The 24241-nt window shown below is 43.4% G+C and overlaps 1 protein-coding gene across 2 annotated transcripts in view; it reads right to left on the bottom strand.

Annotated features, from left to right (window-relative positions):
- Window positions 1-23536, bottom strand: part of unc5b (unc-5 netrin receptor B) — a 58901-nt gene extending 35365 nt beyond the window's left edge. For both annotated transcript variants that reach the window (XM_069144975.1, XM_069144974.1), the window contains exon 1: window positions 22748-23536. In XM_069144975.1, the coding sequence (XP_069001076.1) occupies window positions 22748-22835 (88 nt within the window). In that variant the 5' untranslated portion in view covers window positions 22836-23536. The remainder of the gene's footprint in view (window positions 1-22747) is intronic.
- Between the last annotated feature and the right edge of the window lie 705 nt (window positions 23537-24241).

Here is a 24241-nt window from a genome sequence, read left to right on the forward strand (position 1 = left end):
CACAGTCTGGGTCCCTGCTACCCTTTCATTTGTCTTTAAGTGCGTAAACAGCATGGAGCTCCTTTACATGCAGTGCATTCAAGCTCAGAAAATTTCAGTATGTCTTACAATTGAAACTTCAGCTCATGTCTGAGATATTGTCTTAGGGTGCTGTCACGTTACAACGTGTAAAGTCACGGAGCATGAACTGTTATTGTGAGACGAGTCAGCAAAACGCGTCATAACATATGTGTTTTTGATTATTCGATATGACAACCCAACTCCTTGGAGACAGGAAGATGGCCGGATCAAACTTCCTGTACAAATCGCATCAGACACCCCGAGCAGGTGATAATGAAGGGAGGCGAGAGTGTTAGGGGGCTTACAAAGCTGCGGAGGAAGAACTAGAACTTCACGAGGGGAAGACGGACGGATTAAAAATGAAAAGTCTCTTCAAGCGTTATGAAGACAGAGAGCAGAAGGAAGGGAGACAGAAATAGAGCTTGTCGGGGAGGGAACTGCAGGAAAAGAACAAGAAGATGGGCGAGACGTAGGGTAAGTACAGGTAACCTGGCTAATGTAAGTCAATGATGGAGGGGAAGGGAGAGGAGAGGAGGGAGGAGATTAATGGCAAAACTGTAAGTGGGGAGCCATGCAAGAGGGGGGAGGATATGTGGATGGAAAGAGCAAGGTACGAAGAGACGGAGGGAGACACAGAAACACTCCCTGGTAGATCAAGTGCAACTATTGACTGGTGTGAGTGTGTGTGCGCACTGTGGGCATTGGCCATGGTTGCCACGATTGCCAGTGCTATTAGAGATGCCTGCTGCTGTAATGTGTTGTGACAGGGGCTGATTCTTGTGACTAACTGCTTTGGCAGGAGAGCTCCTCTGTCATGCTAATGAACAGATGAGGAGATGAGCCGGATTGACAGCGAATCAACGGGCCACGAGCGTGACCTCGCACGCACGCCGAGAAGCAGAGGGTCAGACGGTCTATGCGGTGATGGGAGCAGACCACGCTGTCAGAAATGTGTGCAGCACATGACATCTCCACTCACAAATAAGTAGTTGCCAAGTAATTGTGACAGTGGTGACAACACACGGACAAACAAAGTTAGATGAAAAAAAACAAAAAAAATGTGCATGCACAGAAGCATGATCACACCCCGCACAAACACAGCGGGGTTGGCGTCACTCTGCTCCTTCATTGCGTCCCCTTGCATCAGAGAAATCCCTAGATATGTGAAGCACAACAGGCAACATGCTGCAGGATAGCCTCTGTGTGTGTCTATGTGTGGGCTTGTCAGAGGCTGATATGGTTTGTGAGCTTTGTAAATCTGGTAATAAAATGGTGAAATGTTCCATTTAATGTACATTTGAAATGATGAAAGTGGATTACTATTTCAAGAGCAAGCTACAAACTTACTTGAGGATTGACAAAAATTAAATATCAAATGAATAATAAATACTGCTTTAAAAACAAGTCCGACTTTAACAAGATATTAAATTGAAATGAAAAAGATGGTGAGACAGACAGATAATGAGGAGAGACTAAAAGGTGGGCAAGGAACAGTAAAGATTAGGGCACTAATAGGCAGAAAATCCATGTTGGAGGAGATAGATGACGAGAGATGATGTGGTGATAGCAGGGGAGGACAAATGGAGAGGCAGAAGATAGAGGTGAGATTCAATCTTGTCACTCTGCCGAATGTCGGGGTCTTGCAAACAAAAGTAGTCCTGTGCAGAAGCTAATGGCTGTTTTATCCTTTTGATCTTTTCCCTTCATACCTCACTTCATCATTCTCTCAAAATAAATTTCCCTCCCTGCCTCGGCTCGGACACAATCGCTCAAATCAGGCCAAAAGAGAAAAGGAGGAAAGAGGTTTTTTTTCGTCCAAACTGCCTGCTTCAAGGAACAAGTTGTGGATCTCCTCAACATGTTTGTTATCCGATTTCAAAATCATTCTTCCTGATAGAAAAAAACAAAACATGGGTACATTTTGCATTTTCTACTTTAGTTATTGTGGTACTTTTTGTTTTTCCAATAGCAAGCCAGAAATTTTTTTAAACCAGAAGAAGTCAAACTTCACTAGAACATGTGTGGTTCAAGATAGGAATGAAAAAACACACCACAGTATTTGACTGCCAGGTAATCTCAGCGCAGTGCTGCACCAAAACATAAAAGCAATAACTAAAGCACAAGCATCTCACAGACTATCACTATGGCCAGGCCAACTTTTCCATATCTGGAAATCTGTGTTTCAACCAGAATGTGAAACAGGGAGAACTGATAAGTCTACATTGCACGAAGGGAGTGGGAAGATTTCTGTACCTGAATGACTTGTGTGTTTCCGTGCTTTACTCTACAAATGTAAATCTTGTTATGTTTCAGGTCAAAATATTAGTTCTTTCCCCTGTGTGATGAGTCAGCATTTGGCCATCAATCATTCATGAGGCTTTGGTTCCTGCCTGATGTCAAACGTTTTATGCTGCTCTTCACTGCAGCAATGGGAACGTGTCCTTGACCCAAGTACAGGATGGGGGACTGGGCTGCAGCGGAAAAGAGGACATCCAAGAGCCCGGAGCCAGGACCAGTATGACTGGACTGGCAGGAATGGCGGTGATAGAGAGCAGCATTGAAGAGAGCACGAAAAAAAAAATCCTCTTGGCATAGACAAATAAAGTAGGCAGCTGCGAATGGGAGAGAAAACTTGCTTCTGTGTGTGTGTGTGTGTGTGTGTGTGTTTGTGTGTATAAAGTGAAAGAGGGAGAGCTGGATGGATGGAAAGAGAGGCAGAGTGTCAGCCGCCAGAAGCCCAGAGCCAGCACAGACTGATGATGACACTGAGTGGCCAGAGTGAGAGACACTGACAACAATAACAGGCGACTCTTTTCCTGATCTCTCTGGCTTCTTCTTCTACTGTCCTTTTCTCCTCCTTCTGTCGCCCTCTGTAACGGGCCGGTACACACCCTGACCGGATGTCCTCCTCTGGGTCAAATTGAATTGGCAAGCAAAGTCTTGAGAACTTGCAAACCTCAATCATGTGGAGCTCCTGAGAGAGCAGGAAAAAAAAAATCCTAAAAGATTTTTCCATCCTAGTGTGCAAATATGTCAAAAAAAAGAAAAAAGAAACATATTTATTGAGTATTGTGTTCTAAAAAAAAAATTAAAAAAAAAAATTGAAGGAGGGTCAGGATTGGGGGTGCTTTTGGGGCTTGTGGTAGCCTAATGTTACTCGATTAAAATTCCCTTTGTGAATATATGGGCCTGGCCATGCTCCATAAGGTCATTGCTTCCAGTTGGTTCATCTTACTGTGTGGATTAATGGACGAAACTATTGGAGCAGCCTTTAACTAATTGGCCAAATGTGCCAAAACCGTCCAATTGGTCTACCGCCGCTGCAACTACAAATTGGAAATAAATGCTGATTGCTCACTTCAGGGTGTCTGAGCAAAACTGTTATGTGAAAAATGTTTCCAGACTATAATCGCAGTAAAAAAAAAAATTAAGCTTCGAGTGACCGGAGCAAAGCTACAATTGTGGTGTAGCACAGACAAAACAATAGGGATGTATCTGGTTGAGTAGAAGTGTAAGAATAATCATTGTTTATTTTACAAAATCGAGAGTCCACATTCACACACTGAACTAGGTATTTTGAGGCTACACTGAGGCACAGCAGTGATTTGAACTAAATGCTGACTTTAGCATGATGACATGTCGACATGCTGATGTTGAGGTAAAACGTCCATCTTGTACTATACGGTTTAGCATGCTAGTATTTCAGCATTTACTGTAATGAGGATTAGATACATCAAAAGTTGGACATGATGGTAGCCAAAACAAAAAGTCAGGGGCATACCAAAGTCATCGCCGGTACAATTCTTCCTGAGGAGGAATGAATGTGTATACTGTATTTCCTGAAAAACTTTACAATAGTTGTTGGGACTCAAAACCACAAATTTCATTAGGTGGTGTCACTGGGATTCATCCAACACGGAAAAGTTAAGGGACCATTAGAATTCACCCTCTCAGCATCATTAATGTCTGTATTAAATTACACAACAATCCAGCCAATAGTTTCAAAAATACTTAATCCTACAGTAAGACTAAAGTGGTGAATGAACCAAATGGCAGACAGCCATTGCCATCCCTTGAACATGATCAGCACAGTGATGGTCTAAAGCAGGGGTCTTCAACGTTTTTCAGGCCAAGGAAACCCCAAACTGATAGAGAGATGGAGCAGGGACCCCTACTATATACTGTATATTGTATAAAATTGTATTTTATATTAAACTGGGCCTAGTGCCTCGTATAAACATACCTCGTTATTATGCATTCAATACTGAGCTATTCAAATAATATACAGGTTCATATATTCACGTTTTTATTTTAAACATGTGCAAGGTACAGTGAGTAGGGTGGCCGTGCCACTGCCATTTCTAAACATACCTTGTCAACTGATACCAATGCCAATATCAACATTGTCTGTCGATTGCATGATAATCATGTATACAAGCTATTCAAATTGACATTTTTATTTTAACTTTATCAATTCGCCACAATATGTTGGATTCATGTTAATGTGTATTTAAGGACATTTTTTTTTTTTTTAAATTGGGGGAAAAAAATATAAAATAAAATATGAAAAATTGTCTAATCAACCAAAAATTTCACAACCCCCTGCAGTACCTCCGGTCTAAAGGTTAGTAAAGTGGGCTTTAGTGCCGGGACGAGCAAGAGAAGTCTGGGTGGGAACTGTGAAAGAACAAGGCTTACCCTCTCGCTCTTTATCCCACTATTGTACCAACTAAGCTGCTCAGCAGTCAGCAAATCAGATTGGAGCAGCTTCTGGATGTGAATGTGTAGGTGTGTTAAAAAAAAAAAAAAAAAAAAAAAAAAAAAAAGTCATTTAATGATGAACTAACCTAAACATTTTATAATTAGATTTTTTTTTTTTTTTTTTTTTAGTGTCAGGTGTTCTTGTTTTGCTCTTCTTACACATTAAAGTCAAATGTGCCAAGAAGTCAAATGGATTGACATGATCAAAAGAGTAGTTTAAAATGTTACTGGTCCTCGCCCCCCTCTCCCCAAGTCTGTGTCAGTGGAGCGAGGGTGGGCATGTGGCCGTACTTCCAGTGAACAGCAGGGCATTAAGGCTCTGTCCCAGATCCTAATGGTGCTGGCCCACTGAACCTCTCACGAACCCAAGGCCGCCCAGAGTCACGACTCCTCCTCTGCAACTGACTCTCAGCAGCGTCGTTTTGTTTACACTGTACGTTGGTTTTTTTTGGGTTTTTTTTTTACCAGCGTTCTCATGTATGCTTTCAGTGTGGTCCTTGGAGTGTGTGGCCTGTCTAGACTCTCAGTACGCTCTCTTCCTCTCTGTTTCTCTTTGGCTTCACCCCGCCGATCCAAGGCAGCAGTGCTGGTTAAGAGGTTTATGTATCCCTTTAGGATGATGAAGAGGCCTTTCATCAGTATACTCCCTCCGGCCAGGCGTTGACAGGAGCTTTACCTCGACAAGCCTCTCAAACACAACGCTCGACGTGAGACAGCACCCAGCGAAGAGGTTCCGTGGGCGATACACACTGACAAACACTCACAGCTGCTCACACAAATACAGACACTCTGAGCAGAGGCTGACACACAAACATTTTGTTGCAAACTTTTCACTTTTCATATTAATTTCTAGCCAATAGACTTCATGTATGAGGAGGGGGGACAACATGAGATGGGAGAGGAAGAAAAGTCTCAACTAATTCTGACTCGGTACTCTGATCTATTTTTAATCGCTGCCACGAGGACTAATAATGTAACGGCCGCGCGCGGCTCTGTCCAGATGGGCTGAGTCATTTTTCAGAAGTGGGAGAGCAGGAGGAAGAAGACAGTAATGTAAGGATGGAAGAGGAAAAAAGTGGCAGGAACAGGGAAGGATATAAAAAATGGAGAGAGAGCACATGTGAGGGAGGGAAAAGGGGGGGTGTGTGAGAGACAGAGATTGATAAAGACAGAGCGGGGGGGAAGCAGAAGGAAAGACAGACGAGCCACAGGAGCCAACATGGCCTGGATTCATAGGACCAATATTGATTACTTAAGGATGAAAAGCCAAAGAAAGAAACTCGTTTATAGACTAGATAAATGAGTTCACGGGCAGAAAGGTGGGAAGACAGAACTGGGTGAAAACAACTAATAAATGTACACGCAAGTGTGATTACTGCAGCTGCTTTGCCTTCAATCTAATGAGGTGTAAGCAAAAACAAGTCTGCTGCTGAATGCATCGCTGTGACGGATAAAAACAAAAAGTCTGACGGGTAGGGAGGGTGTTTGTGTGTCGGCTGGATTCTCGCACAAACAGCTCTAACAAGAGCACACGTGCAGCATATGGAGGACCACATGACCTGATGAGATTTTGCTCTGTTTATTGGGGAAATCTATGAAAATATTTGTGATGTATGGGGGTTTGTGGCCACACAGACACACTCACACAGAGAGACGCTCATCGCCCCTTTAATAGTCTGGATTATTCTGCTTCACATCGATTAACTTTGTATAATCGCTTCAGAGAATATTGACCTTAAAACCCCAACGCCTCCCAAAGATGCACCATCAAAGTCTTTACAATTAAGTGAAACATAGGTAGAAGATAAACTCCTGCCAAAAAAGATACCTTCCTCACCTCCATATATTCTTGTGATATATATAGTGGACACTGAAATCCAAAGAGTCTTTATATTACATGAACTTGTGCTTTTGTCCATTTTAAAAGTGGCAAACAGTATTTTCTTTTTAAAGGACAGAAGTTCTCTAGTGTCATATAGTCAGTTGTCGGTAAATCACCCTCATGACCCGCTTCGATACCTGCATGTATTGACTGAACAGGTTGTTTACACATAAGTATTATAATAAACTCTCACTGTAAAAAACTTTTACCTGATTTTTTTGGTCATTTGAAGCAAGCAGAAAGCTGTAAACACAACAGTGGCAATATACTGTCATCTTCAAAGTTGGCACAAACTTAAGCAAACAGTTGCCTGTTCAAACATTTAGCGTAAATGTATATGGAGCAACATTAGCATTGGTTTAGAGTCATGTGATCACTGTGATCCACATGGCGTACTTCCCTTAGTACACCAAGATGTAATAAACTCTTACATGTGAGGACTCTTACTTGTGTAGTATTTGGACTATGGTCTCAAATCACACACTGCTTTTCTGCACTTAACAGAAAGAACCGTAACATTTGAATGCATCACCTTCCAACTTCCAATGTCTGCTGGCTTTAATTATTTTACCCAGAAATTAATGTGATTTCGTGTTTAACGAACACATTCAAAATACTAATGCCTTCTGTCCAGCAGCAGTATAGTGGTAATTAGTGAAAAATAAACACTTTTGTGAGGTGTTCTACAACAGCTGCAGCTTCCTCAGATGCCTTAATTTGAAAATACTTTATCGGTGGTCCCTCCCTGTCCTCCACGTAGCCACGATGATGACCGTTGAGTGTGGAAAGTGTCCAGCATGTTTTCATACTTGTCCGTGTAAACGAACTCATGCACTCAAAATAGTGAATGTCAGTACATAAGTATGCAATTTGGGACAAAGCTCAATATTCACTTTGATTTTGGTCTCAACCACTTGAGGAAAATACCTGTCTCTTCAGCTCGTTCTTCCATTATGTTCACCGGCTAGTCACTAACTTGTCTGTGGGCTGGGCGGGCAGCATGCAGTGGCTTTTCAGCTCTTTTTTGCTGAAAACAGCAGCCGGCTGCAGCTGGAAACAGTGTTGATGTGAGAGGTTAGGTCAACCAAAACAGTTAAGTTGCAATCCAAATATCTATGATGCTAAAATACTGCGTAGAGCTGAGGGGAACAACAGAGAGTGAAGATAATTCTCTGTAGGTTTATCCCTTTTAGATTACATTTAGTCATTAGAGGCAGTGTTTATAAAGGTACAGATTATAGCAGCATTAAATTGATAGAGTTTGAGTGACTGTATGATATGCAGAAGTTACAACACTATTAGCTTTAAACTTCCACATTTCTCCCCTGGGACTTGTTTAGGTTCAGCCGTTCTAATACCTCTGTCCCACAGAGCAACAACAGCACAGCTCTTGAACGGCCACTCTGCACTGGAAACCGAAAGAATAGATCAGTTTGACCCTCATACGGCTGCGGTCAGTTGGGTCGGTCGTGAAGCACAAAGGCAGTCTGCAAACATAACGTGTTTATAATTCTCCCACAATTTACAATCCAGTCAGCATGACTGACTTCACAAGTTCCATTTTTCACAACAACAAAGAACCAGCTGTTAGTGTATGTGTGTGCGTGTGTGTGCGTGTGTGTGTGCGTGTGTGTGCGCGTGTGTGTGCGTGTGTGTGTGTGTGAGGTGCTGGGGGAACATATAGGTGAGTGTATGGGTGCTCAATCAGATTACAGAAACCATGGTTTTCTGTTAGTATTATGAACAGCATCTTATGCAACACAATAAGACTGGGGTTGTTTGAACAGTTAACACGCCAGCATCAGACCAAAAAGCAAACAGCACATGACTGATGTGAATGTAATGAGACACAGTGTGTGCAGCTTCCCTGCAAATATGCATGAAGCAAAATGTATGACAGACATCGTGGCTTTATCAACTCTAACAGCACAGAGGTGAGTTAATGAAATTCAATAATTATGTTGGGGTTTTGGTTCTTCTGTTATCACAGCTCACACTGGTGCCCTCATAATGTGCCAACCTGAAACACTACAAATTATCCAGTGCAAATCTGTAGGTCAGGGGTCACAGCCATCTGTTAACTCTGGCACCCAGGATTCACTGCTCAATATTATAATACCTTCATGGCCCTGCTTCACTAAGACCTTACACTACACTGATAAAACGTGGCCAGCAATCAATGCGGCCCTTGACCTCTTACTTGCCTACTACATGTATGATATGCTCCTCCCAGGTGGCCCCACTCTGATCCAGAGAGAACACAACTATTCTGCATGTAGAAAAACAACAGATCGCAATTTAATTACCTGACACTGAGATTAGCTAATGCCCCCCCCCCCCCCGTGAAATATTATAGTACAATGCACATCTAAACTACTCTAAAAGTGCAAGCATATTAATATACATTACACAGTCTCCAATCATTTTAATTGCAGTGGAGACACTGAAAGCAATCAGCAGAGCAAATAATAAAGGAGAGGGAAAGACACGGGGAAGCAGAATGGATGGGATGAAGTGAAGCTACCTGTGTACTTAAGGGGTGTGAAGATGAAAAAGAAAGTTAGCTGAGCAGAAGAGGCAATTTTGGACAGAGCGAGATTCATCATGCCGTCTTGTCTTAGACTCATCATGTTCTGAGGTGTTCTATATAACAAGGTGTGGAGATCAATAGCATCCATTTACCGAGTTGCAGCTCATCTAATCATCTGGCGCTCTGATGCCCACAAAAGGGGCCGCATGACACACACTCGGGCCTCTGGAGGCGAGCAGAGTAATGAAATGTACACTGCAGCCCTGTCTGTCTTCAAGTCCCCAACAGCTAGCACAAACAGCCCCCAATGCCTCTACGGTCTCACTTCCTTCATCTCCTCCACCTTTGCATATGAGCAATAAATCCAAGCTTCACCTCACCTTCCCTCTCCCTCTCTTCCCCTTATGAACAGGCTCTCGTACGTTTGGCTAAAGTTGCATATTGTGCGGTCCATTAGGAATCTGAGGGGTGTGAGGCCCTGAGACTAAAATATCCACAGCACTTTGTTTCTCATTGACTGAGTGCCTCGGGGTAACGTCACAATAAGTGCTCCTCGTCCCTGTTTCCCAATGCAATTCTATAATTCATCTTAATTGAGAAAAACAAGCAAGCAAAGCGGGGCACTGGAAGGTTGTAATGTGCAGATTGTGTATTTCTGGGACTGAGGGACCTAATGTATGTTTTGTGTGTGTAAAAGGTAAAAAGGTGCTTACTAGTGGGAGAACAGATTCAAATAAAAGAAATAAAACCATCATATAGGAAAGGCACAGACTTTATGTCATGATTTTCTGTCAACTTGCTCAATTGTCACAATAGCTAAATAAAAAGAGACTATATACTGCAAAAGCAATGAAAATCAGATCATCTTTACTACAAACAAAATGGAAGATAAGGGAATATACTTTTATCTTCTGCACTCACAGATTTTTTACGCACATACAATAATTTATTCAAGGGTTGTCTGGTTCAGATTCCCCAGTTTAGAGACAGAGGTAAAAGGCAGATGGTGTTTAAACACCGCCTCAAAAATGCAGACTAAACATGACATCTGAATATCAAATTGTTGAGCAACTTTCAGGCCAATATGGCAGCTCAAATACAGATGGAACTTCTGCTTTAACTGCAGGAATACAGCCTCACTGTTTTCTCTTTTTTGAATGGCTGTTCAAGTTAAAAACTCTTGGTAACTGCTGGGTCAAAGCAACTGTTTCAGCAAACAAACAATATCCCTGATTTAATGTAGGATCGAGGCAGGATAAATACATGATAGGGGAATTTCTGCACTGGCTGCCACTGTTGTTCTCACACTTCTATTAGAGTGTACATGTTTAAAAAAAATGCAAGACTGTATCATTTGTGTTTGCCTTTATTTTTTCATCCACTTTCCAGAGCCTGCGCTATCTAGGGCAGTGGCCAGTAGTTTTAATCAATTTTCCAAACAGGGGAGCGCCATGGCAGTCAGGAAATCCCAGCAGGACAGTGGGGAATGGACATAGCAATAATAATAGCACAAAGTCTAATCTGAATTATGCTCTAAAGAGATTAGGTCAAAATAATCTCCAGAATAAACACAAATGGGGAGGAGGGGAGACCGCTCGTGATCAAATGCCGGGAGGGGAGCTTCGTGTCCTGGCTGTTTTCATTCCTGATAGTGGGATTCGTGTGAAGTCGTGTTTGATTTGGAGTGTAACAGTGATGATGGTGTTTATTTTGGGAAACCAAGAGTGTGTCTGAGGCTCTGAGAGTTGCTATTATTAAGTAGAATAAAATGCTTCCTATTGCCTGCTCAAACAAAGACAGATTCCCTCGATGTTATGGATTGCTGAACAGACAAACTGAGTAAATTCTTTTCCTGATTCACACTCATTGAAACATATCACCGGCAGCAACGGCCTCCTTGAAAAAAAAAAAAAATAGATGGGGAAACGAGCAGGAATTGAAAGTGAATAGGGGAATTGCAGCAGCATTACAGAGCAAGCTGATACTGCAATGTCACACAGATTGTACACTCCTATGAGATTATATAGAAAAAGCTCACCTTAACTAAAAATTCAGGGAGCAGTACAACATTGTGAGAAATGTGGTGGGCGCGTAACATCGTTGTGGTGATGAGTCACTACATCCGGCCAAGAAATTCCAGTTCCAGCAAGTAACTCCCCATAACTTTTCTATTATCACATTTCTATTTGTGAATGAATTAAACAAACTTGAAATACTGTGTTTATTGGTACAAACTTAGAGGTGTTAGTAGGTTTAAACTTTGCTAACAGACTGAGCTAAGCATCTGTTGCCTCTATCATCTATTGAGAAACTATATTTGGTTTTCCTTTACTCCCTAAATATCAGCCACCAGCAGCCAGTATTGCATAACCATGTTTACAACTCAAAACTGTGATTTTGGTTGATTTGCTGAGTTTATTGCAGTTCTCTGCTGTGGATTTCCCTGTGCTGACTCTATGACTGTGTAGAGGCTTCATGGATCAGCGTGGACAGGACCAGGGCACACCCCGAGGTCACCGGCTGCCTTTTTGCTGAGCCGGCTATTGTCTAGCAGCTGCATGGCTACACCACTCCAGGTCTATTCAGCAACTTCAGCTAAGTGCCATGGAAGACTTCTGTCTATTGTCTAATACCAAGTCTGTTTGAGCTGCGTAGGAACTCTCACTTCATCTCCCTGTGAGTACAGAGAAACAGTTAAGTCTCCTGAATAGGGGCGGATTTACACAAGTAAAAAGAGACGTTAAACACATTCAGGCGCTCAAACAGAAAGCTGCTTGACCTCTGTGATCTTTGCAGAATGTCAAACCTCATATATGACCTCTGTCTGCTACACTCAAACACAACTTTACACAAAAACAAGAAAAAAGGCACTAAAGAATGAGGGGGGAAAAGAAACAGACTTGTCCACAACCTTTTTTTTTTAACAAACAACCCATTATTTTCAACACCTATTTCATATTTCTGTAAGCACACCATATTTGCTGGCTTTATTTGAATTTCTCGTTCTGTTGCAAGTGTGAAATAAGAAGCAATTAAAACATTATATTGCAAAAATGAATAACAAGAGACCAGTGGCGTTGCTAGCAAGTTAGCTGTTCCCAAACTACTGGCAAAGTGTATGATCATGCACAAAATGGCCATATTACACTCAGTAAAAAAGCCATCTGGAGGCATCAGCACTTCTATGAGCAGAATTAAGTCAGTGTGCAGTGACTTTCTTATTTAAAGTGCCTCCAAAGAGCCCCATTATTACCTTCCCAGAATGCAAATGTGATTTGGGCCAATTAGAGGTTGCGCCAATACCAATGTAAGCCCATAAAAATCCACCCTTCCATAATCATTCAACAATATGACTCATGGGTAAGATTGGAACACCGGCCTGTAAATGTGTCATGATTATGACTCACCGCTTAAAATGAATGGAGGAGATGTGTATTTTATTCCCACGGTGCTGGAGCTGAGCCATGCATGTTAGTGTCAGGCTTTCTAATGAAATAAATAGACTTATTAGGGCTCCGTAAGTGGCAGGTAAAGACAAGGGCCCTGCGTTGGATCAAAGGCAGTTAAATGTCTCTTTTAAGATCTCCCCCTATCAAGAGGTATTTAAAGGGAGAGGGGGTTGCTTTTTTGTTTGTGGAGACAGACGCCCTCATCCAGGATGTCTCTGTGTAATTACACGCCACAGACCTTCATTCCTCTCCTCTTCACAGAGAGAGATGAAAGACAAGAGAGACAGAGGCATGTAATCGGTCCTCTGACTGAACGAGGGGGAGAGGAGGTGAGGGATACAGAGAATAGAAGGACAAAAGGATGGTGAGTGGTGGTGGGGCTTTAATAAACCTCCTCTGTCTCTTATTTACAGAGTCATTCACACACACACACACACACACACACACACACACACACACACACACACACACACACACACACACACACACACACACACACACACACACACACACACAGTCTCTCTCTGACTGAGGCTTTCATTATACTCAGAGTTGCCTGTTCTTTGCCTCAGGACAGATGTGTAAATTGTTGTGCTAATGTAGGGCCCACTGCTGAGAGTTTTAGAGGCAAAGAGATTTACACACTCAACACCGCTGTATAACTGTCACTCACAAACGCACACTCACGAGAACAGAAACACCGGACGCCATGATTGACAACATCACCGCACACACTCTTACAACATCATGAGCGCAGATGCAGGAACACACTCCGTGGTACTGACAGAGGCGTGGGTGGACAGTGACACGCACACGTAAATGTTCTATTTCCCTTCTGCCAGTCATAGTCTCCTAACCTAAATCTAACAAAAAGACTCCCTCATCTCATCACAAAGAGCTTCAGAGCAGCAGTGAAGTTACAATCTGTTGCTGGTTCACTGTAGAACTCGGATATGTTTCCTTTACAGGGATATTTGACCAAACACTGGAAAGGTACTTGTTGATGATCGCGCTTTACTTCCGAGGTTAAGTGGAGGTGGTGATCTAAGAGTTGTTTTCAATAGTTTGGCAGCATCTGTTGTTTGGAAAGTGTTTGTAAACTGTGAGAAAATGATGATGTGAAAGAAGGCACACAAATGCAGGAATCAAAGAAAAGATGCCATAATTACACAATATTGAGTCACCATTATTTTCTTCATTAATCAATTAGTTGATCAGCAGAAAATTAGGCAACAATAATTTAGACAAATGATAAATAAGTCGAAGGAGCAATTTGGTATTTTACAAAATACTTGTTTCTTGCTAAAAGTTAGACGAGAAAATTGTTACCACTCTTCTGCCTGTCAGACGAAAAACAGGGCAAACTGCTCCACTGACTCTGTCCATAACAGTTCATCTAGCACCTCGAAAGCTCACTAACTCACATGTTGAATGTTATTTTTTAATTCATACAAAAATAGAAGCATACAAAATGACAGGTCATGTGCTCTACTATTTCTTGTGCTAAATTATGCTAACCAGTTGCTGGTATCAGTCCTTTCATTAACTCATAGCAAGAAAGTAAACAAGTGTAATTTCCTAATAAATTGGCACCATTGAAGTCCTCCTTTAAGTTATTTATAAAGCAAATATGGGAAACATTTCACATCCAGACTCGTATCTGGGGCTTTGCTGCCTGTCTTTGCTTCATGCCATCACACACTGAATATCTTTGGTGCGGGACCATTGGCTCGACAATACAGGCAATCTAAAGACGACACCTCAGGCTCTGGAAATTTCTAACAACCAAAATCACTTCTGATATTTAATAGAAAACAACATCTTATTATTTATTTTTTTTTATAATAAAAACAAACATTAATTACCAAACACCTTTTGTTTTTAAACATTTTCCCTGTGTTTTCTACCTCTCTCCATCTCTCTCTGTCTGACGGCACTGAGGACTCACAGAGAGGCTCCAAACAACCCATCTGTCCCGGAGTCTGCCGGTCCGTCTGCCTGTCTGTCTGTCTGGCTCTCCACAGGTATGTCTGTCTGTCCCTATGTGATCCATGTTTCTTTTATTAAGCCGCAGAAGAGGAGGGCAGGAGCTGGCTGCAGCGTGAAGGTTGAAGCCATAGACGGAGAGACACCGCTCGGTGTTTAATGATCCACTATAACTATACCTATTCATCTCCCCCAGCAGAGCAGTGAAATGCCATGGAAATAGTTCTCTGCTGAAAACCCACTGCATCATGCTAAATCACAGGTCCTCAGCCGGCCGTAGTAGAACTATATGAAACATGTTTCTTCTGCTGTTTTTCAGTTACAAAAATCCTCCTTTAATACAAGGCAACACATGAAATGCTTCTACACAATGCAATCTTGATGCAGTTCAAGATAATGACATCAGAGAGCGCGAAACAAGAAAGCGTCAGCCGCTGCACCACTTCCACATGAGACAATCAAGCAGAAACGTCAAGATCACACCTTTCGCCAATCGATAAACATCTATATGACTTTCCTTTGCCTGTGTGAGGTACGTTCTCTACCTGATGTACTAATACACACACAAAACAGGAACACACACACGTCAGTTCTTGTTGCTGAGAGGATTGGAGGCAAGAGGAGTAGAGCAACAGCAGCAGCAGTCGAGTCAGAACAGAGACACCCAGAGTTAATGAACCCTCACCAGTCAGCATGGCTGTCCATCTGCTTTTATAATCCCCATAAACAGCAGGCCATGGGCGCTGCCCAACCAGTCACACACACACACACAGACACACACACACACACACACACACACACACACACACAAACACACACACACACACACACACACACACACACACACACACACACACACACACAGAGAGAGAGAGAGAGAGAAAAACAGCATATCTTCCTAAATATCCTGAAGAATGAGGTCTGTACATGTACTTTGTGTGTGTGTGTGTGTGTGTGTGTGTGTGTGTGTGTGTGTGTGTGTGTGTGTGTGTGTGTGTGTGTGTGTGTGTGTGTGTGTGTGCGTGTGTGTGAGTGTGATTGAGTGTTGCAGTGGAGGGGGGCCTCATATATCCATTATAATGCCCGTGTGCCTTAGCTCAGCTCACAGGCTAATCTAAGCAGAGTGGCGGGGAGAGGTGAGCGTGAGGTCGGCTGTTGGGCCCATCTGGTCAGCAGCAGGTAAGAGGCTTGGAACACACACCCGCTGACACACTTGATGCGTGTGTGAGCTCATACACTTAAATCTAACCTTAATTACATGCAGGTACATCTGCCACAGTATATCAGATCTTGTCCCTCTACTTCACACATGGCGCTCATTTAAAACGATTTCTGACTCTTCAGCGGCTGATGCCTGGTAGCGTTTTGCAGAGTACATCGCTGAACACCTGGCATGGTGAATGTACCCGGAGAATAAACCAGGTTTCCTCCTGTGCAATCAGAACGGCTGCCAGAACACGAGAGATGGGTGTGTGCGCGAGCTGTGTGCTGATTGAAACTAGGAGTGTGACCCCACTGTGACCCATGCAGAAAAAGAAGCAATACCTAAGTAATATAGTTGGTTTCCCATTGGTGTACACACACACACACACACACACACACACACACACACACACACACACACACACACACACACACACACACACACACACACACACACACACACACACACAGCCCTTGATTAAGACCTGCATCCAAGGCGAGAACTGAATCTGTGTTTGGACGCTCTCAGTCAAAGCCTCTGGAGGAGCAGCAAAGAATTAAGTCCTGAAGCTGAAGACGGGTGGAGGAATTAAAGGGTGGATGAGGCCAGATCTCATTCTTTCACTCTTCTTTTTGCTGTGGTTGTGATCCAAGAGTGTCTAAGCAGAAGCAGGGATTATTGCAGCTACTGTGGCTGTCTGGATGTGTCTGCATATGTTTTCAGGATAAAGCTAGATCCTGCAGAGCGGCCCTTTTCCTTTAGCATGATCATTTAAGATCAAACTTAAAGAGGAGGAAAGGGAGAGAAAGAAAAGGGAAGGAGCAACAAAAATGAAAAGAAAGGCATTGATTGAAAAATAAAGGAGAGACAAGGAGAGCAGAGGTTAAAGGAGAGCACAGGAAAGCCTGGCTTTGCCCTTGTTGACCTTTGCAGCCAATCACCGCCCTATTACTGACAGGGACAATGAGCTTAAGAGACAAACAAGATGCTTTAACTCCACAACACTTCATTAAATAACAGCGGCACACTGCTGACATGCAGCCAATCACACCAAATCCATCAAGCCGTCCCTCACCCCCCTTTCTACAAACACACACTTACAAACATACTCATTAAGCATCATTCCCCTTGATTTAAAACACAAAGGAGTTAAAAAAACCCCACAAGACTGTAAGTTGTTTGAAAGTCCTGCTGTTGCCTAGCTGCCTGCCATACAGACAGAAGGACGTGGGATCATTTCCGTTCCTTTTCTCAGCCAGAGATATGCACACGTACGCTCAATACGCCCGTCTCTCTGGGGAGGTCTATGTGTCATTCCCCGACTTTAGACACACCAGCTGCTCAGTGTATGCTCGGCAGTGTTAAGATCCCCTTCCCACCTCGCGCAAAGCCCCCAATGGCACCCACATCCACTTACACGCAGGCATGACAAAGCTTTCCTCCTTCACCCACCCTCGACAACCCAAACACCCCCCACATTCATAAGTACCTCGAGGGCAGATGGGACCCTAATAAGCGTTACACTCAGAGAAATGGGATTTTTCACAGTGCCTTCTAAAGAGCAATTCCCAAACTCCGCCTGAGAGCCGCCAAGAAAAAAAAGAAATGATGGAGTGAGAGAGATATGGATGACAGAGGTTGGTATATGTGAGGTTATGAAGCTATAAATATGCCTGATGAGACTATCAAGAAACTGGAGGAAGAGAAAGGGGAAATGGGGACAAGTGATAGCAATTTATTAATGTCGATGTGGTGGAATGTAGCTTTGTACTGTACACCAAATTCATTAAAGAAGCTAACACTAACTGCCACTGCCTCCCCTACTTCCTCTCCTGATGGAAAGTGTATTACCATCACACTTTAAGCTGAATTTTCCTCCAGTAAGCCAAGCCAACATGACACACGTGGATACAAACGCACACAAACACAAGCATTAACAGATTGGCTGCAGTCTAAGCTCAGAGTGGACTTGGCTCAACGGCCTATTGAAGACAAAAAAGCCGCTGCTAAGAAGATGAGGGGAATCTACATGGTCTGAAAAAAACTCCCTTTTTCAGACAAGGACACACGCAGAGTGTTGGACCACAGCACAGCCAATCAAACGCTGATGCTGCTTCTGATCTGTGGGCCTGTGTGTGTGTGTGTGTGTGTGTGTGTGTGTGTGTGTGTGTGTGTGTGTGTGTGTGTGTGTGTGTGTGTGCATGTGTCTTGGGGTAAAGGGGCTTTCTGTGGATCTGGCATGACCCCCCGCAGTGATTCCTGATCCTATTGGTCACGATGCTCAGAGTGCTGCTGAGATTTTAAATGAAAATTCCTCCACTAACTCACTCACTCCTCCCAAGTGACCCGCAGGTCTTCCACTGTTATACATTTAAATGCTACCTCTTCATCAGAGGATGTGGCTCTGTTTTGCATAAGTGGGTGTATGCGTGTGTGTGTGTGTGTGTGTGTGTGTGTGTGTGTGTGTGTGTGTGTGTGTGTGTGTGTGTGTGTGTGTGTGTGTGGGAGGAGGGCCGGGTGTGGTGTGTGGGTGCTATCTTTTTGACGTCAGATGTCACCCAGCCTGTCTTAGCATATGAATTGTCGGGAGAATCCCAGATGCTTGAGCTTAAAATAAGAAGGTGTGTTTCCTTCCGCATGATGCAGCACTGAGCAGTAACACACCTCGAAGGCACACATTCACGCAAGTGTAGCTCCTGTTGAAGTTGTGAATGAGTGTGTGTGTGTTCTCTTGCTGTCCCCCTTTACCCCACACAAAAGAGGCAGAAAAAGCTTTCTGGAGTCTCCTATTCATCTAAAGCACAATGGAACCCCACAGAGGTTTTCTTCCTGTTTCCCTGTCTGCTCCACCCATCTCCCCCCACAGGGCAGGATGGAAGGGCAGGGGGTGCCCTGTCCTGCCGGCAGAGCAGCCACTCAGCTCCCATCTGCCACCGAAACTATGCCTCCTCCATCCATCTATCCATCCATCCATCCATCCATCCATCCATCCATCCATCCATCCATCCATCCATCTCCTACCACTCCACATTTTTGTTTTACTCCACTTGTTGTCTGTGTCAAAATCTGTGCCATAATCTTTGTGTTTTATCCAGCAACAAAACCTTCAAAAGTCAATGACAGAATAAAAATACATTTTCTGCTACTACTAGAAAAATTGTTTGACCTTGCAATGAACAGCTCGGTCAAATTTCCAACATCAATGGCTTTAAATGTTTGGATTAATTTGAGTCTTTCGTCACTGCTTTATGGAGGCGCGCAGGTAGGAGAGAGCATCTGGTGTGAGATAAACAAGACAGTTTAAACCAGAATCCAAGAAGGCATTACATGAAATATTTAAATACCTTTCATCTGGTGATAATTATATACAGTATTTCTTAAATAACAAGCAGAGTGAAGAAGTTGGCAGGCTCAGCAATATTGATTAAATCATTATTACCCAAGACTGCAAATGTCTTGAGAACATATTGTCTTTGCGGAGGAAAATAATGACCTGTGCTTAAAACTATATTCATCTCAAGACTGCCAATCTCTTCTCGAAACTTTCTCCTGCTGGTAATTCTTCTTTCGAGTCTTTATAGTCAGCTCCCGCCGCCATTTACCTTGTGTTTTTCCCTCCTACAGAACCCTTGCTGTTTGCTGAAGATTTATGGTCTGGTCTAACATGCACAGTATTGGCAAAGCATTAAACATGTCTACTCTTAATACTGTGAACTCTCTCCATCGATAAGAGCCTTAATAAAAACATCCCCCAAGTGGATTTGTGTCTCTCTTTTCACTTTCAATTCTTCACTCCCCTCCTTGACAGTATCCTCCTTTCTTAACCACTGTTTCGTCTGTTGCTTTGCTTTTTTTGTTTTGACCTGATCCTGCTGCACATCGCTTGCTTTCCTCTCACTCTTTTACACATAGTTTTGCCCCCACTCACCACCTCGTTGTCTGGCCTGTGCCAAAGGTTTAATGATGCATGAATGCCACAGCTATGGATTTTCGTCTTCACTCTTTTCTCATAAAGGATATTTAAAAGCCATGCCCTGAGATCAATCTGTCCGTGTGTCTCTAACAGATTAATTTCTCCTCCATCTCTTCTTTCGTTTTTTGCTCTTTGCTTTCAGATGGATAGCGCTACCCTGCGTAGCCCCTCTCTTGTTTAGTTCACACGCATCATCTGCAACAACTCCCGGCTGCAATTGGGACACTTGCTCAAACTGCCACTCTTTTATCTAGTCTGTAAATGCCTATTGGTACCCTAAAATTCTTCACTACCTCCTGTAGCCATCCGGGTCAGTTACACCATGAGAGCTGAGCAGATGTTCACCTCCCACTTCTTTCTCCTTTGCTGTCTCTGATGTCAAGAATCTGAGCATCATAAGCACATTTTAAATATTAACAAAGACCACTTTGCACGTATGAATAATACAGCAGAGAGGGCAGTGGCTGGCCAGCGATCCCATCCCCTGCTGCCTGACGGCCATAAAACTAATGCACTGCCTCGGGACAGAGTGTGGCCCGGTCTGGTCTGCTAGCAGGACTTTCCTGTGGAACTAGTCTAGCCCAAAGAGAGCTGTCCGTATGTTTATTTATCACGGTGCCCAACCACCTGTCCAAAATCTCTGCAGAGGCAACAGCCTGGCAGCACTTTTGTGATGTTTACATGTTTCAGAGACACTTTAATCTAATCTGACATCTCAATCTGTTGAGTGTCTTTGAAGCCAAATCTACTTTGGTGTTTGTTTAAGGTTAGCTTTGTTGACACATTCCTTTCTATTCATGCATCTAAAACTAGATCACGTAATTTTAACGAATGTGAGTCTTCTTGCAGTCACTGCACTGTTATTCGGGAGGAGGATTCCCACACTTAACACAAATGAGACAGCACATTCTTGAGGAGTGACACTATTCATCCAGCCCTCTTTGGGAGGGCCTGACATGCCTAACTCTGAACACTCGACTGCCCCTCACTGGCCTCACACTGATTCTCCTCCTGTCTTGACCTCCCAGTCCGGACTCTGGTCTGTTGCCCTCATCCCTTAAGGTCTTACCGGGGACCTGGTCATCTCTGGGTCACAAACTGTGCATGAACACACTTCACGTATGTCGCTTTTATAATTCGGATGAAGTCATTAATAATGACACACATACAGCGAGGCAGTGGACAACAGGACAGTGACCCCAGACAAGTGTTCCTGGCAGGCTATGTAATTAATGTGTGTGACAACACAGAAAGAGGAGCACCATAGCAGAAGTGTGAGCTCAGCACATCCCCAATACAGGCAGAAAGCAAGACAGGAGGGATCTTTAGGAGGGGAGGAGGCGGCAGAGGAAAGGTTTACACACAATGGCAGAGAAGATAAATGCAATCCGTCTGTCCCATCATGAATTCCCTAAATATATCTCTGCCTTCCTCTCTTCCAGACAGAAACTTTACAGGGGCACACGGTGCCATTGTCCCATTGTATCCCCCTCCTCCTCCGCTCCCCTATCAGGACCTCATTGCAGTCCTCAACTGTCTTTATCAACATTTCTCATTTCTCATGCAAGGATTTCCAAACGGTCCACAATTTTAATAAACATAAGCTGCTTTTCTGCTTCGCCTGCTCAGGGAACAACACACACGAGGACTTTGGGAGGTACGGCGGGGGTTCTTAATGGCATTCAAAGAAATGGTCACATTCTTGGCAGACAGACAGTGTATCCTCCAAAAGATATCTGCTGTCATTAAAGGAAAAACTGAGGTCGTCACCACAGTGTGAGACTTATTTCTTGGAGTGGTCTTTTAGCAGAGCTTGTGTAGATCCTGCACCAATGTCTGCATTGTTCTTTTCTGCCCGTCTGTAAACCGAGCTTAATCCACAATCCACTAAACCCTCAGATTTCTGCCTTGTGTTTCAATCTGATCTGACAAAAGGAGGGCAGGAAATGTCCAGGCTCACCTCTTAATACAAGGCAACACAGAAAAATCATTTTTCTAACACTGTAGACAGGACGTGTCACCTTGGTATCCAGGTCCTGTCCCATTAGATCACCAGCAGTGACCTGCCCAGTGTGCCAAGCAATTTCATCTCCATGAGAGCTGGCCGCTGTCTTTGATGGCATTAACACTGGCAATCCACTGATAAAAGTCTGCTCTGCTCCGATCAAAGCCTGCTCTCTTCAGACTGCAGTACGTTGTCTAATAAAATAATGATTCACAAGGAATAAATTGTTGATGAGGAGTTCAGCATTTCAAAAACAACTTGTACAGCTGAGGTTAAAACAAGTGTCACTAAATTTAGATGCTGAATCTTGCAACGAGAAAGAGAGAGGCAAAATAAAAGAATCTTTTTCCCCCGAAGCATTTCAAATATTCTGTCTTACTTGTTCCAATGCTTTTTTTTTTTTTTAAGAGGCCAAGAAGGCATGGAGCAAAACCTTAATTACTCCCTGCACACCAGGGGAGTTTGATTTTTCCGCTCCAAGTGGAAAGAAAGCTCTCAGCTCAGGTCTACTGTAAGACTGAAGGCTTTGCTGTGGGTGAAAAAGTGCTGGTCAGCAGGCGACCACAGACCCCTGCTAACTCTTCAATATAACAATATTGGATTTGTGTTAAATTCCCACAGAGCAGTGCTGCAGGTCTGACGGTAACTTTGAGGTTGGACACTTTTAGTAAAATACAGAAAGTCCGAATATTTTTAGTTATTTGAATGAATCTGTTAAAAATTAATAATAAATTATTATTATTTTTTTTAATCATTGCATGTCTGTGCGCACAGGTGTGTGTGTGTGTGTGTGTGTGTGTGTGTGTGTGTGTGTGTGTGTGTGTGTTAATGATTCGCCATGTGTGCCGTATTTCACAGTAATTACAGTTCAAACTGATCTTTAATTTTCAAACTTACCAGTGCCAGACACGACATGTCCCCCGACCAGGAGGAGAAGAACCAGAGAACCGAGACCTTGGTCACGCTGCATCCGAACACAACGCATCTTTTTTGGCTACGCCGTTGCGAAACGTTCCGAGTTGTCCACCGCGCGTAACCTGCGGAGCTTTAGATACAACAAGGGACTCCGGTACAACAAAGTCTTTTCCCCTGAGTGATTTCTCAGGAAATAGTCAAACACCGACGAGTCCAGTAATTGTGGGATTGAGTTGGTGCCGTTGTTTTGGTAAATAGTTGACTCTGGACAATGTTGACGCAACCAGAAACGCTCAAAACACATCCATCACCAAGCAGCTTGTGGATGTCTCAGGGAGATTGAAAGGGCGTAATTTTCCGTCCGAAATCAAAGTTTGAAGGGACACGCAGATATCACACCCTGTGAATATAGAGGAACAATTTGTCGGGACTATTCCTGATAGACTTCATTTCCAGCTCCTGGCTGGGAGCCGCGAGATGCAACGACAGTCACCAAAAAGTTTGACGCATCGCTGCTCCGAATGGAGAGATCAAATCAATCGAGGGGGTCCGATTCCCTGCGAAAAGAAACTTCAAGAAATAAGAGCATGGGGAGACGCTGTCAGGTAGCCGCAAACACCAAACACTGGACTCCCGAGTTTGTCTTGGGCCCCCCCGGGTGTCTTGTCTCGTCCCCGTCCGCGCGGTGTAAACAAGAACACGGGGAGAAACGCTCGGCTCACAACGCCAGCCTCCGGACTACCAGTCCCCGCCTGGCCAATCATATATCATCTTCCTCCTCCTCTCAGAGTGAAGGCTGAACAAGTGAAGGTAAACTAGTAGCAAGCGAGGAGGAAATAGACTAGATGTGAGGGGTGAGATAGAAAACCCGGACCCCAGAGCGCACAGATCCGCTCTGGATTCAGCAGGCACCAAGGTCTTACTGCAGAATAAGGTTAAGATTGTGAGTTTCTTTCTTTTGTTTCCTTCTTATCTATCTATCTATCTATCTATCTATCTATCTATCTATCTATCTATCTATCTATCTATCTATCTATCTATCTATCTATCTATCTATCTATCTATCTATCTATCTATCTATCTATCTATCTATCTATCTATCTATCTATCTATCTATCTATCTATCTATCTATCTATCTATCTAATCCATGGAAATTCAAATAAATGTAATAATGGACGATCAACCTTTCCTTTGCTGCCTCTGCCTAATATGAATATGATAGCTGTCTTGAGTCTATAAAAGAAGTCCAGCAGCACCAGTCTTGGTTTATGAGAACATATTATATCCTGTCAATCCAGCCTGTCCGCATCTCTGGGTCATATTTTACTCTCAGTGGCCACAAGAGAGCACCCTTTCATAAACGAGACCATCCGCAATCAGGAGGAGGACTGGCTGGATCTTCTGCAGCACCTCTTCATTGTGAAAGTCGTTTCCTGTATGACTGGATGGTGCTGGTAGAGTATGATGTGTACAAC

This window comes from Embiotoca jacksoni, unplaced genomic scaffold (assembly GCF_022577435.1).
Source record: "Embiotoca jacksoni isolate LCO1_2020_lvr unplaced genomic scaffold, fEmbJac1.0.p SCAF_12, whole genome shotgun sequence".
In the NCBI taxonomy this organism is placed as follows: Eukaryota; Metazoa; Chordata; class Actinopteri; family Embiotocidae; genus Embiotoca; species Embiotoca jacksoni.